The 14,983-nt window shown below is 42.9% G+C and overlaps 1 protein-coding gene across 2 annotated transcripts in view; it reads right to left on the minus strand.

The window, feature by feature from the left end:
• Nucleotides 1-10,708, minus strand: part of gps1 (G protein pathway suppressor 1) — a 77,857-nt gene extending 67,149 nt beyond the window's left edge. Inside the window, exons 1-2 of one of the 2 annotated variants that reach the window (XM_070857669.1) lie at nt 10,615-10,708; nt 3,765-3,962 (exon numbers count right to left, since the gene is read on the minus strand). In XM_070857669.1, the coding sequence (XP_070713770.1) occupies nt 3,765-3,962; nt 10,615-10,659 (243 nt within the window). In that variant the 5' untranslated portion in view covers nt 10,660-10,708. The remainder of the gene's footprint in view (nt 1-3,764; nt 3,963-10,614) is intronic. The other variant, XM_070857670.1, reaches the window with a different exon arrangement.
• Nucleotides 10,709-14,983: the final 4,275 nt, after the last annotated feature.

Below are 14,983 nucleotides of genomic sequence, written 5' to 3' on the forward strand. Positions count from 1 at the left end.
GTTTCCACATGTACACCGAAGACACCCAGCACTACCTCACCACCACCTCTCTTGACCCCTCAATTATCTATAAACTGTCACACTGCTTGTCGACATCCAGTACTGGATGAGCAGAAATTTCCTCCAACTAAATATTGGGAAGACTGAAGCCATTATCTTCGGTCCTTGCCACAAACTCTGTTCCCTAGCCACCAATTCCATCCCTCTCCCTGGCAACTGACTGAGGCTTAACCAGATTGTTCACAACCTTGGTGTCATATTTGACACCGAGGTGAGCTCCTGACCACATATCCACACCATCACTAAGACCATCTAGTTCCACCTCTGGAACATCGCACGACGCTGCCCCTGCCTCAGCTCATCTGCTGCTGAAACCCTCATCCATGCCTTTGTTACCTCTAGACTTGACTATTCCAACACACTCCTGGCCGGCCTCCTACATTCTACCCCCCGTCAACTTGAGGTCATCCAAAACTCTGCTGCCCGTGTCCTAACTCACACCAAGTCCCGTTCACCCATCACCCAAGTGCTTGCTGACCTACACTGGCACCCGGTTAAGCAATGCCTCGATTTTAAAATTCTCTGTCTTGTTTTCAAATCCACCATGGCATCACCCCTCCTTATCGTCGTAATCTCCCACAACCCGAGATATCTATGCTCCTCTAATTTTGGCCTCTTGAGCATCCCCGATTTCAATCGGCACCATTTAATCACTCCACCATTGGTGGCCTCGCCTTAAGCTCTGGAATTCCCTTCCTAAACCCCTCTACCTCTTCCTTTAAGGCACTCCTTAAAACCTATCCCTTTACCCACGCATCCCTAATATCTGCTTCCGTGGCTCAGTCTCAAATTGCGTTTTATAACGCTTCTGTGAAGCGCCTTGGGATGTTTTACTATTTTAAAGCCGCAATGTAAATACAAATGTTTTTGTTGAAAGAATACACATTGGACAAGCAGTCTGACAACACACAGTCAGTGGAGGGGTCAAGAGAGGTAATGAAGAGGTGGATGTTGTGGAAGCTGACTCTGTCTTCTGATAATGTCGCCAAGGATAGAGAGAACGGTACGCTGGTGGAAGCAGCAGCCATTCCTGGAGATGCTATGGTTGGGTAACTAAAAGTGGAACCAAGCAAGACAGTCTCACTGAGCTGGACAATGAAGGAAAGACATTGCAGGAAAATTTGTCGACCATTTCAAAGGTTGCAGATGTCGAGGATGGAAATGCACCATGGTCAGTCACAGAGAATGTAATTTGCAACTTTGGTTAGGGCCGTTTCAGTGTTGTGGCAGGGGCAGAAATCCGATTGGAGAGATTCAAATATGAAGGTGCGGGAAAGATGGGCACAACTAGTGAGGCAACAACATGTTAAAGACTCTAGAGAGGAAAGAGAGATTGGAGATATAGCGGCAATTTGCAAGGACAGAGAGGGTCAAAGATGTTTTTTTTATATAAAGAGAATGGGATGTTGACGGCAGTTTTGAAAGGGAGAGCAACAGTACCCAGAAAGAGAGAATACAGAGGAGAAAATAGATGCCACTGATAAAAAAAAAATGGTTCGCATTATAATATGGCAGGTATCAATGACATTTTTGAATAAGTGATCTATATGTTGCTGACAATTAAGAAACATACAAATAACTGCAGTTCAAAATCACATCACTAAGCTGCTGATCTAAGCAGTGTTGCTAAGTCATGATTTTAACGGTTTAATGATTTTGCATTGTTTTAATGTACGCTATTCATAAGGTTCCAAGAATTGCGCTCCATAAAGCAGCAGTGCAATAGATCGTTAACAAAATTACAATTCTTTACAATGCTGTTTGAGGAATGCAGAATTCACAGCGTATACTGCCGTTCTATAATTTAAACGACAAATGTTTACCTACATACTCAAGGATGCAAACAATATTTTAAATCTACCCTTGGATCAAAATCTTACCTTTAAAAAGGAAGAAACATTTTCACCCAATTTTTCACCCTGTTCCTTGTGGTGTCAGCAAACAATAGTCTATTCTATTTCCACATGACATGCCCCACTGAAGAATGTTGCTGCAATGCTGGTAATTAGCAGACAATAGTTACAGCTCTAAAGTCAATCACATTCAGCATTTCAGCCTGTCTATGGCTTAGGCTTCAAAAGTTGATTATTAAATTTACCTGAGAAACTGGACTTATTTTGATCAAAACCATCTGCTATATCAAAAAAGCCACAAAGAAAAATGCCCTGATTCTTCTATTAGCCCCCGGAATGTTTAATTACCTTATTTTTTATAACTGGATAACAGTGTGATCTGGCATTTTTAAATTCCATATAAGCACAATAATTACCATAATGAGGTGACAGATGGCCTCAATTCTATCATTCCTGCAGCAAACTATCTGTGTGTCTGTGATATAGTCAACACTTGCAAAAGTTATTCATTTTAAGCTGTAATAGCAACAAAAATATATCCTGAAAGTACAAATGCATGCAACAGAGCAATGCTGCTTTCAACTCTTGAGTGGCTTCACATAATCTGCAGTCATTATACTATCAAAATTCAAAAGCAGTATGGATGAGGCACAAATGCAATTTTGTGTCATGAGGTAAAGACACCACTAAGGTTTAGCAAACCAAATGTCAGTACTGACATATAAACTGCACAAACTCCTTATAAAATGTTCATGAAGAAACAGGAAGATATTGTAACTGGCTCAACGACAGTATTGTAAAGAACTTTAAGCGGTTTATTAGCCTTCCTGGAACAGATCGACAGGAGGTGCATCAGTGGGTCATTGGTATGTATGCCAAGGATGCAGTCTAGTAAATGATCACTTATTCAAGGCTCCTCCACATAGTCCATGTTCTGCAGCGATAAAAGAATAAACCTACAAGTTGCACTGTATGGTTCCAAGGCTTTTTCCAGGATACATGTTTATCAGCCTTGCTCTGTAAGGGCTTTTACTTGTGGTTTTTTGACATTTCCCTGGATTTCAAGCACTGCTTCCTCTGGCTATCAAAAAGTTAATAATAAATGTACTCTTTTATATTAATTTTAGACATTTTTTACAATTTGATCATTTTAATAAAAATGTTATTGCCCAATTAGATATTTAAAAATAGATGAATGTGTGTCTTGCAGTTGTTATACAAAGCCTCTTCCCAGACAAACATCCCTTTCGCTCAGGACATTCTCAGCTCTGTACCAATTAAACGCTAAGTATCGCAGCAAACCTACCAGAACTTTGTTAATGCTTTGCAAATAAATGGCAGTGTACAGCACAAATAATCGGATGATGACTTTTAACTAACATTCAATGGGCAAAATATTTAACAGCTAAGGGAAGCTCTGCTTCAAGGATACTCCACCTCTTATGCTAGATTGAGATGAGGTATCATATCATTACTATTTCTAATGTAATGTTTCATTTTGTCAGATTTTGAGTCCCGAAGTTTACAGCAGGATTTTCTTCTCATCCGCATTATTAGAAGAACCTCGAGCTTCTTCCAGGACTTTCTTAGCTTATGTTGAAAGGCAAACTGATAATGTTCAGGAATTGCTGCCATGTGAAAGGTCCGAGAAGGAGCTCAAAGCTTTATCAATCACCAAACAGGAGAAAAGTGTATGAATTGCTTCTCTGGTATTAACACAAGAATTATATAAATAACGTTGACTCTGAAATATTTTCATATAAAAACAGTATGCTCTCCTATCTCAAACCAAAATAAAATCACGCATGAGCTGTGTGCTTGTTTCATCAGCTTTCCTGATGATCGAGGTACCTCATAGAGCAGAGTGCAGGCTGACAAGCTGGCGCTAAGGCTGAAATCTCCTGCCGTGCTATGTAGAAACAAGTCTGATCTACTGCTGTGAGGTGTCAGGTAAAGGTCTGACAGCGAAGAGGTGGCTGAGCTGGGAGTGGAGCTATCTCGACACCCTTCCTGACTATCTGCATTCCCTGCCCCTGAAACAGTGCTTGCCTGGGAAAGAGGAATGAAATTCTCATCAGTTATTAAGTTCTACACTTGTGGATAGAATTAAAATATAATCCAGCTATACTAATTCAAATTCAAGTTAACTAACATTTTTAAAACTACAATGTCCACAATTGTCACTATTATTTACGACACATAGAATTCATTACAGTATCTAGTAATATATTAAAAGTCTTCAATATAGTCTGCACTTCCTGCAAATGTCATATTGCTTATTGTAACACTTTCTCCATCATATTTCTATTGTTACAAAATAGTATATCCTCCAATTCACCATGGGCAATGAGTGCTATTTATTAAAAATTAAACTTTCCATCATCTTCCAGATAACATGCAGCAGCCAGTAACAACAGAGAAGGTAAAGATCAGGAAGATGTGATTGGTGTATTTACATAACTAACCTCCACTCAACATATCCAAGTTGTTGTCAATCATATTGCCAGAACTCAGGAGGAAGAGGACAACAGCATGAATATGTAAACTGCAACACTGACTTCTACTGCAAACATGTGATTTTTTTTTTATACAATCAAAGAAAAACAAGAAGTCTTCTCATTCTGTGTGTAGGATTTGGAAAATAATTTTGCAAAAACTCTAAAGGCTGTAGCTTTTAAGTTGACAAATATACAGCTAATATTATTTAACCAAATGGTACAGGCACAATACAGCATGTCACTCAGAAGCCACGAGTGTGCCTGCCTCACCACAATGATTGTAACACCAATAGTGATCATTAGTTTTTACTTTATTAGCTAACATACAATGGCTGAAAAAAATCATGGGCCCTTTAATTGTATGCCTATACTGAATATTATTATTTCATAAAGTTATAGTGTAACTGTTTTGATAGTTAGTACAATTATTTGCCAAAACATAGAAATGTCTCCCAATAGATGAAACCTCAACTTGTTAACGTCAAACTCTCTGAAATGGGTAGGAATTTAAAAGTCCAAAGTACCACTAGAAAGCAGATATCTTGTGAAAATCGCTAGCTCACCCTAAATGTATGCTCTGTTTAATAAAAACCAAAAAAGTACTTATTGTACCGCTTATGCAAGGCTGAGCTTGCAGTGGCACTGTAAAAGTTCACTAGTTTGTTGCTAAACACAGTTTTGATCTTGGTCTAATGGACTAGTATTAATTTCAAACACTGAACATTTGCCAAGTGTGTTGGTTGTTGCTGGCTGTTGCACTTTGAACACAAGTCGTAGTGTGAAAAATAGAACAATTTTTTAAACCTGGCCACCTCAAATCCAGACTCACTTCCCAGTTAATTGTGAGCATAACCCCGGATCTGATTACTTGATTAATCTTTTCAGTAATCAAAATATTCAATTACAATGATCGAGGCACACGCTCAATTATATTACAGTAGAGATGAGGTGGAAATATTTAAGAAAAGCACAAACTAATAGCCCTTTACGACATGGCTGTGATACAGAGAGATCGGCCAACAACTGTGCAAACAGAATATATTCCATAATTAAGTTAGAAGTGGGTTACATCTTCACCTGGAGTACTGTGCACAGTTTTGGTCTCCTATCTAAGGAAGGATATACTTGCCTTGGAGGCGGTGCAACAAAGGTTCACTAGATTGATTCCTGGGATGAGGGTTGTCCTATGAGGAGAGATTGACTAGATTGGGCCTATACTCTCTGGAATTTAGAAGAATGAGAGGTGATCTCATTGAAACATATAAGATTCTGAAGGAGGTTGACATGTTAGATGCTGAGAGATTGTTTCCCCTGGCTGGAGTGTCTAGAATTAGGGGGCATACTCTCAGGATAAGGGGTCGGCCATTTAACACTGAGATGAGAAGGAATTTCTTCTCAGGAGGGTTGTGAATCTTTGGAATTCTCTGCCCAAAGGGCAGTGGATGCTGAATCATTGAGCATATTCAAGGCTGATTTTTGGACTTGAGGAATCAAGGGAAATGAAGATCGGCAGGAAAGTGGAGTTGAGGTCAAAGTGTAGCCATGATCTTATTGAATGGCGAAACAGGCTCGAGGAGCCGTATGATCTGCACCCATTCCTAATTCTTAGGTTCATTTAGATCGAATATATTTTCTGTTTTTATGGTCACTCTTTACATGACATACTTGGGGTGACATTGTCATTTTAAAAATAACATTTTCTCCATTTAGTATCTGATAGCACTAGTTAGAGGGGAAAACATGGGTTTTTATCACTCATACACAATATGTTATGCTGTTAGGTGTTCTGATATTCACTGAAGTTCTTCAGTGATCAAGATCAAATTCCGTAGCATGAACAAGAACTCCAACAGGACATTAGTTGTCTATAGTTTTCTCATTGATAGAAAGATACAATAAACTTTCTCTACAATATGTCCCATTTTAACTTATGTTGCATCTAATCAACCACAATATCAATTTAAGGTGAAAAAAAATCCCACGCCACTTCCCAAATAGGTGAAATTAAAAAGATGCTGAGACTGGAAGGAAGAGATAGGAAGGACAACCAGGGTCGCCTAAAAGATTTTTAAGGATGATTGTTAAAGATGGAAAGAAAAGTGCAGAGGCCAAAAGGTTTAGGGAAGGGGTTCCAAAGAGTAGAACCAAGATGGTTGACAGCTATGTTGTCAATGGTGGGTTGAAGGGAGGGGAGATGCAAAGAAGGCTGGAGTAAGAGGAATGAGCATTTGGGAGGAGATAAAGGGACCAAGTTTCCACACGAAAAAAAACGGGCGCCCCTCCGAGCTGGGCGCCCGTTTTTCGCGCCTTAAAAAAACGCGCTATTCTCGAGCGCCCTGCAGCTCCTTGTCTGCCTGGCGCGGTGTGCGGGGGGGGCGGCGCCTACACTCGCGCCGATTTTGTAAGTGGGATGGGGCGGGTACTATTTAAATTAGTTTTTTTCCTGCCGGCAACGCTGCGCGTTGGAGCGTTCGCACACGCGCAGTGTGAAAAAAACATTGGCACTCGCCCATTTTTGTAGTTCTTTGTAGCTGTTTAATTTTTGAACATTTTTTAATAAAAGCACATTGCCATCAGCACTGAGGCTTCTTGCAACCTTCTCACTGTCTCCTTCTCCCCCCCCCCCCTCCCCCAGGAACGAACGGCTGTTTCCTTCCCCCCCTCTCCCGCTCAGCGGCAACGAACGGCTGTCTCTCCCTCCGCCCCCTCCCGCTCAGCGGCAACGAACGGCTGTCTCTCCCTCCGCCCCCTCCCGCTCAGCGGCAACGAACGGCTGTCTCCTCCTCCTCCCACCCCCTCCCGCTCAGCGGCAACGAACGGCTGTCTCTCCCTCCCCCCCCGTCCCGCACAGCGGCAACGAACGGCTGTCTCCTCCTCCTCCTCCCCCACTCCCGCTCAGCGGCAACGAACGGCTGTCTCCTCCTCCTCCCCCCCCTCCCGCTCAGTGGCAACGAACGGCTTTCTCTCCCCCCCTCCCACTCAGCGGCAACGAACGGCTGTCTCCTCCTCCTCCCCCCCCCACTCAGCGGCAACGAACGGCTGTCTCTCCCTCCCCCCCCTCCCGCTCAGCGGCAACGAACGGCTGTCTCCTCCTCCCCCCCCCTCCCGCTCAGCGGCAACAAACGGTTTTCTTCCACCCCCCCTCCGCGGCAACGAACGGCTTTCCCCCCCCCCCCCCCTCCTCCCTCCTCCCACTCAGCGGCAACGAACAGCTTTCTCCTCCCCCCACCCCTCCCGCTCCCGCTCAGCGGCAACGAACGGCTGCAGAATTCTCCCTGGCTGAAGCACTTTCACACAGGTAGGAAGATGGTTTATTTAATCTTTTCGTGGCTTATAAATGTTTATTCAGGTTGGATTTATTTGTATAATATTTGTATAAGTATAAATAAGGATTTATTGTAGAATTTAATGATTTCCCTTCCCCACCCCACCTCGTTCTGGACGCCTAATTTGTAACCTGCGCCTGATTTTTTAATGTGTAGACAAGGTTTTTTCAGTTCTACAAAAATCTTCACTTGCTCCATTCTAACTTAGTTTGGAGTACGTTTTCACTGTGGAAACTTTCAAATCAGGCGTTAGTGGCCGGACATGCCCCCTTTTGAAGAAAAAATTCTGTTCCAAAGTAGAACTGTTCTACCTGACTAGAACTGCAGAAAAAAAAATGTGGAGAATTGCGATTTCTAAGATAGTCCGTACTCCACCAGTTGCTCCTAAAAATCAGGCGCAAGTCATGTGGAAACTTGGGCCCATAGTGTTGGAGGAAATTGCAGAGGTAGAGTGGGGCAAGACCATAGAGGACTTTAAAGATGAAATCAATCATCTTAAATATGATCTGTTGGGGTCTAAGAGCCACTATACATCTGGGTAGTGGGCAAATGGGACTCTGTTTCACAGGATGAATGTGGCACAGTTTTAGACATGTTGGAGTTATGGAGGGTGAAGGCTGGGAGGTCAGCATTAAGAGTAGTCGAGACTGAAAGTGCCAAATGCACATATAAAGGTTTCAGCCACATAGAGGACTGCAAACAAGTGGATTGCGGAAAAGGGAATCCTGCTACTTCAGTCTAGTTCAGCCTGAGACAGTGGCAAGGAAGTAGAATTTGTGGTGGGGGTTAAAGAAATGGCTTCAATCTTCTCGATGTTGAGCTAAAGGAAGTAATGACTCGTCCAGGATGTCAAACAAGCAGAGACAGCACAGAGATAATCAAGAGAAGTGATGTAGGGGTAGAACTTGCTATCATCAACTTAAAACAACAGCGTCTCCCTGGCAACGGAGGTAGCACGAGTCTGGAGCAGTTGGAGGGAGATTTAAACATCAGCATCGCCCTAACAACAGAGGCAGCGCGAGCCTGGAGCAGCTGGAGGGAGATTTAAACATCAGCATCTTTTTATACTTCTTTCTCATGCTTTTTCTCTCTTTCCCTCAATGGTCAATATCTAACGTGTTGCAAAATTGTTGTGAAGCACCTGGGACATTTTACTACGTTAAAGGCACTGTATAAATAAAAGTTAGCATAAACTTCTATGCGAAAGCTGATGCTGTGCTTGCAGATGTAGATAAGGAAGAGGGAACCAAGGATGGATACTTGGGGGACCTCAGAGGTGGCGATACGAGGGAGGGAAGAGGAGCAATTTCTAGAGATGCACTGACTGCGGTTGGATTAATAGGAATGGAACAATGCAATTGCAGTTCCATGGAGCCAGATGATGGAAGAGACACATTAGAGGATGGCCTTGTCAACCATAGTGAACGCTGTGGAAAAGTCAAGGAGGATAAGACATCACAGTCACAGAGGAAGCTGTTTGTGATTCTGGCTAGAGCCATTTTGGTATTGTGAGAAGGGCAGAAGCCAAGCTGGAGGGATTTGAATGGGGAGGTTCGGCAGAGATGGGCACAGAGCTGTGAGACGATGACACATTGAAGCAGTAGAGACCCATTATAAGTGATTGGAAGTAAAATGGCTTCCTATTCCTACAAAAATATTTTAACACTGACTTTATTTCTAGACATATCAAGAGAGGGAGTTAGTTGTATTTAATTCCTTCCGTCCATGTTCAATCAGGAGAAACAATTGTTTATCCAAGAAGAGTTTTTAAAACTGTCCAAGACAGATGTGCATAGTTTTCTCTTCACCATCACCACCACAGGATAATAGCAACAAATTCCAAGGCAGACTAAAAATGTATAATTCAAACTCCAGAGACCTGCAGGTTGCTCTGCTCTGAAGTAGCCTTTTCAACAATCTACTTGTTCTTTCATAAATTCAACACCAATCAAGTGGAGATACTTCTTGAAGTAAGGGAACTTTGGTAAATAAGTTATTACTGTAACCCAAAAATAGACACAAAACATGGCAGGGTCATTAGATATAAAAATATTCACAGTTCAAACTGCAAAGCCAAAAATGAAATTGTTTATGCATTTCACAGTGACCACCATGCACAATGTTTACACTACAAAAATGGAGGTTTTCAAATTGTATTCAAAAGAATCTCAACATCAAATTGCTTTCACAGGGGCACATGCAGCAAAGTGTTAGGTAATACATATAAAGTTGCTCTTGCATCAGGTAACCTCATGTCAGAAAAATGCAATCACATTTAGCATATTACTCGGTCCAATTATCCCCCATTCCAAAATATTTAATGCCTATTATACATTTGGCAGGGGCTTCCATGGTCTAAAATACCTTAAAAGAAGAAATAATATTTACAGTAATTTAAACAGAGGAAACAAAAAAGACGTGGATAGATTATTACACTGAACACTGGTCATGTGAAGCAGTTGGAAAGAAATACTGCAGCTTTTAAGATTCTATTCCTGGAGGCAGGAGCCCAGCCAGGAAGCCTGTGCTTATAGGCCCATTCTCAGGCATCACTCGCTCCAGGCTGTGTTTGGGGAGGCAGGTTAACGCGAACCAAAGCTAGACTCTGGGGTCTCAAACACTCGGATAGCCGGCTCAGAGCAAAGCCACACGCGCTTCCGCAGAACAGAAACAGCGAATCGTCCCTTAGTAACAGGTTCATTCTGGCTCCAGCAGCCAGCAACCAACTGTCATGTTCTCCCCCCTCCTCCCCCGTGCAGCACCGTTCGCCACGGCTCAATCCCTTCATATTCCTCCGTACGGAGACTCTCCTCTCCCACCACCCCCCTACCGCGCATGCAATCCACCCTCTGATCGGACCGCAGATGGGCGCTTTACCTGAAAATTTAACACTTGAACGGGAAGTGGCATCTTCTCCCTCATTCAGCAACTCTCAGCAGCCACAGAGCAGCTCCGCATCCGGGCACTCTCATCGCTGGGGTGAAAGGTCAACCTGACGCGTCAGGGGAGGGGGAAAAAAATCACGTCGGACGTCGTGACGTCGTTCGTCCCCGCGACTTGTGCGTGGGCTCGAGCGGCGAGGAACTATCTGCCCCGCACAAAGATGGCGACGCAACAACTTTATTTTGGCATAGGGTTAGAGGTTGGTAAACCTGCATCGTTAATTTTGCGATTGAAACATTTTATACGCAATATATATATATGATAAAATAAATTAGGATTTTGAAATGCTTTCAGAAAATTTCAGGTTGCCAATTATAAAGGGCATATAACTGGTGCTCGTTCACATATACATTATCAACATAAGTTCTCAAAATAGTATCTCATAACTCAATGGATATGTGAGGCGATCCCAGGTCAGTCGAGTAAGCAGATCTAGATTTATTTTTGTACTTGTCAGGTGTGTCAGCTGTGGCTCAGTGCGGAGCACTCTCGCCTCTGAGTCAGATTGTGGGTTCAAATCCTACTCCAGAGACTTGAGCACAAAATATTTTAGGCTGACACTCCAGTGCAGTGCTGAGGGAGTGCTGCACTGTCGGAAGTGCCGTCTTTCAGATGAGACGTTAAACCGAAGCCCCCTCTGCTCTCTCAAGTGGACGTAAAAGATCCCATGGCGCTATTTTGAAGAAGAGCAGGAGAGTTATCCCTAGTGTCCTGTATAATATTTATCCCTCAATCAACATATTAGAAAAAAGGATTATCTGTTCATTATCACATTGCTGTTTGTGGGAGCTTGTTTGAGCGTAAATTGGCTGCTGCGTTTCTTACAACAGTGACTACACTGCACAAAAGTACTTCGTTGGCTGTAAAGTGCTTTGAGATGTACAGTGGTTGTGAAAGGCGCTATATAAATCCAAGTCTTTTTGTCAACATATACTTTTGAAAATATTTTCTACAGTGATCCTGTTATTTTCCTTTAGATAGCTGACACTATCTTTCAGAAGTTGGGACAGGGGCCCTTGACTGTCAGGGCGTCTCAAAGCACTTTGTAGCTAATGAATTACTTTTCAAGTGTCGTGATCTTAACGTGTCAATTTTAAACTAGTTGTGTGTGTAAGCCACTATTGATCCAGGTACAGAAATAAAAATAAGTAGTTAGTGGCACACATAAAATTTTGTCACCCCCTGGGAAAATCCATAATTATTGTTGTTGAGCTTAAGTATAGATGCAGATGATCGAATACTCTGGAACACAATGGTTCCTGTACTTCTGGGGGCATAGAAATGGCATCTGTAAAATTCTGTTGGCCAGGGCTGAATGATGTAGGCTGTCAAGTTAGACTGATATTCTGGAGTTGGCTAGATTTGTTGAAGTCAGTAAAAATTTTTATAAAGCTTCATTACATCCTTCAGATTAAAAAAGTAGGCCAGAGTCCATGATAGGGCAAACCCCAAGCTTTGATGGGTTGAATGGACATTTCTTATTCCAGTTTATTTTGTGTTGTTGCTATATGCAAGTGACAAAGGTAAACTACCCTCCTCGTCCTTCCCGACCGGTCTATAGCCTTTGACATAGTTGACCACTCCATCCTCCTCTCCACCATCGTCCAGCTGGCTGGGACTGCACCCACCTGGTTCCATTCTTATCTATCTAACCATAGCCAGAAAATCACCTGCAATGGCTTCTCTTCCCATTCCCGTATTGTTATCTCTGGTGCCCCGCAAGGATCTATTTTTGGCCCCCTCCTATTTCTCATCTATATGCTGCCCCTTAGCGACATCATCCGAAAACACGGCATCAGTTCCCACATGTACGCCAATGACACTCAGCTTTACCTTACCACCACTTCTCTTAACCCTGCCACGGTCTCTAAATTTTCAGACTGCTTGTCTGACATCCAGTACTGGATGAGCAGTAATTTTCTCCAATTAAATATTGGGAAGACCGAAGCCATTGTCTTTGGTCTCTGCCACAAACTCCATTCCCCAGCCATCGACTCCATCCCTCTCGCTAGCATCTGTCTGAGGCAACTTTGCAACTTTGGTGTCATATTTGACCCTGAAATGAGCTTCCAACCACATATCCGCGACATAACTAAAACCGCCTATTTCCACCTCCGTAATATTGCCCCTGTCTCAGCTCATCTGCTGAAACCCTCATCCATGCCTTTGTTACCTCTAGACTTGACTATTCCAATGCACTCCTGGCTCGCCTCCTACATTCTACCCTACATAAACTAGAGGTGATCCAAAACTCAGCTGCCCGTTTCCTAACTCGCACCAAGCCCTGCTCACCCATCCACCCCAGTGCTCGCTAATCTACATTGGCTTCCGGTTAAGCAATGTCTCGATTTCAAAATTCTCACCTTATTTTCAAATCCCTCCATGGCCTCGCCCCTCCCTATCTCTGTAATCTCCTCCAGCTCCACAACCCACCGAGATGTCAGCGCTCCTTTAATTCTGCCCTCTTGAGCATCCCTGATTATAATTGCTCAACCATCGGTGGCCGTGCCTTCAGCTGCCTAGGCCCTAAGCACTAGAACTCCCTCCTTCTCCGCTTCTCTACGTCTCTTTGCTCCTTTAAGATGCTCCTTAAAACCTACTTCTTTGACCAAGCTTTTGGTCATCTGTCGTAATTTCTTCTTATATGGCTCGGTATCAAATTCTTGTGCTAAAACACTCCCGTGAAGCGCCTTGGGACGTTTACCTATGTTAAAGGCACTATATAAATACAAGTTGTTGTATATATAATAAAGTCAAATTTGAGTTTTGTCCAGTTCTCAGGCAGCACACTAGATGGAGTGCTTCCCAGAAGCAGGGTCTTCCACCTAATGGATGAAAAACAGATGGCCACCTCACTACAACTCAATAGTTTCTGTTGACTAATGAATATTGACAACAATTATGGAGATGTTGGGATGTCCCAAGCTCTGAACTGAATACCTACATGAGAATTAAAGCAAAGAAAAATGATGTAAAAACATAAACTTAAATAAGAAGAAACCATTGAAGACCAAGGAGACGAGGGGTGAAATCAATACAGTTTGGTCATTTTTCTTTGACTTTATACAGAAAAGTGGAAAGTGCTGAAGAAGAGGTATGTCTGAATAAATATGTGTATTTGCAAACTGTCTCCAGTATATTATTAGACTAACTTAGAATATAAACCAGAATGAAAAATATATTTTAATTACTCAGTGAATACAGAAATTCAGACCTGTCTTCTCTATCTTATAAGAGTCTGCATTACAGTTTTAATGCAAATCATTGTTCCAGATTTTATGGTTTAAAAAGCGGTGCAGACTTGAACATATTTTGGCACATAACTGGTTTAGCATTTATCACAGGGCCTGTCTGGACCACATTGAGCATTATCGAGCCCTGCTCTCCTTTGCCAAAATGGCTCACTATTTCAGAATCATCCTAGAATGCAAAGATAACTCCAGCTTTTCTCCACTACAAAATGTCTCTCCTTCCTCATCTGCAACCAGCAGGGAAGTCCTGCTACAACTGTACAGGGTATTGGTAAGACTAGAGTACTGCGTGCAGTTGTGGTCTCCTTATTTAAGCAGGGATTTACTTGCATTGGAGGCAGTTCAGAGAAGGTTCACTAGGTTGATTCCTGAGATGAAAGGTGTTATGTCTTGAATAAAGCAAGGTAACTGAGTACTGTAGACGTGAGTAAGTGTGACCTTAGTCTCTTTATTCTAACTCCAGAATGGGAGTACAGCATGGGAGGCCTGCTTATATACAGTACTCCCAAGGGATGCTGGGATCCCTTGGGACTCCAACAGATACGCCCTCTGGTGGCAGTAGTGTGCATGTTACATAGGGTTGCATACATAACGTCACTCCCTCCCAAAGTCAATAGTACACTTATTTACAGGGTGAGACGATCTGGGGCTTTCCACTCCCTAGTCGATCGTCTCGGTACAAATGCAGGTGAGTTGGTTGGGCCTTCGCTGGGCTGCTGTGCAGCTGGCCTTGCTGGGCTGCTGGGGATGATGAGTTCAGCTTCGTGGTCAACCGTGATGTTGGTTGCCACTGTGTGTGTGTCGGGGGGTTGAAGTTGGTGGTGTCCTCTTCAGGTGGCTCGTGGCAGTCTGTGAATCGCAGTTTGGTTTGGTCCAAATGCTTTCTGCCAGTTTGTCCATTTGCGAGTTTGACCTGAAACACTCTACTCCCTTCTTTGGTTATGAGTGCCAGCAAGCCATTTGGGACCATGTCCATAGTTGAGTACAAACACAGGGTCATTGACTATAATATCGCGTGACAAATTTGCGCGATCATGGTACATGTTTTGTTG

The sequence above is a fragment of the Pristiophorus japonicus genome, chromosome 16, assembly GCF_044704955.1.
Source record: "Pristiophorus japonicus isolate sPriJap1 chromosome 16, sPriJap1.hap1, whole genome shotgun sequence".
Classification (NCBI taxonomy): domain Eukaryota; kingdom Metazoa; phylum Chordata; class Chondrichthyes; family Pristiophoridae; genus Pristiophorus; species Pristiophorus japonicus.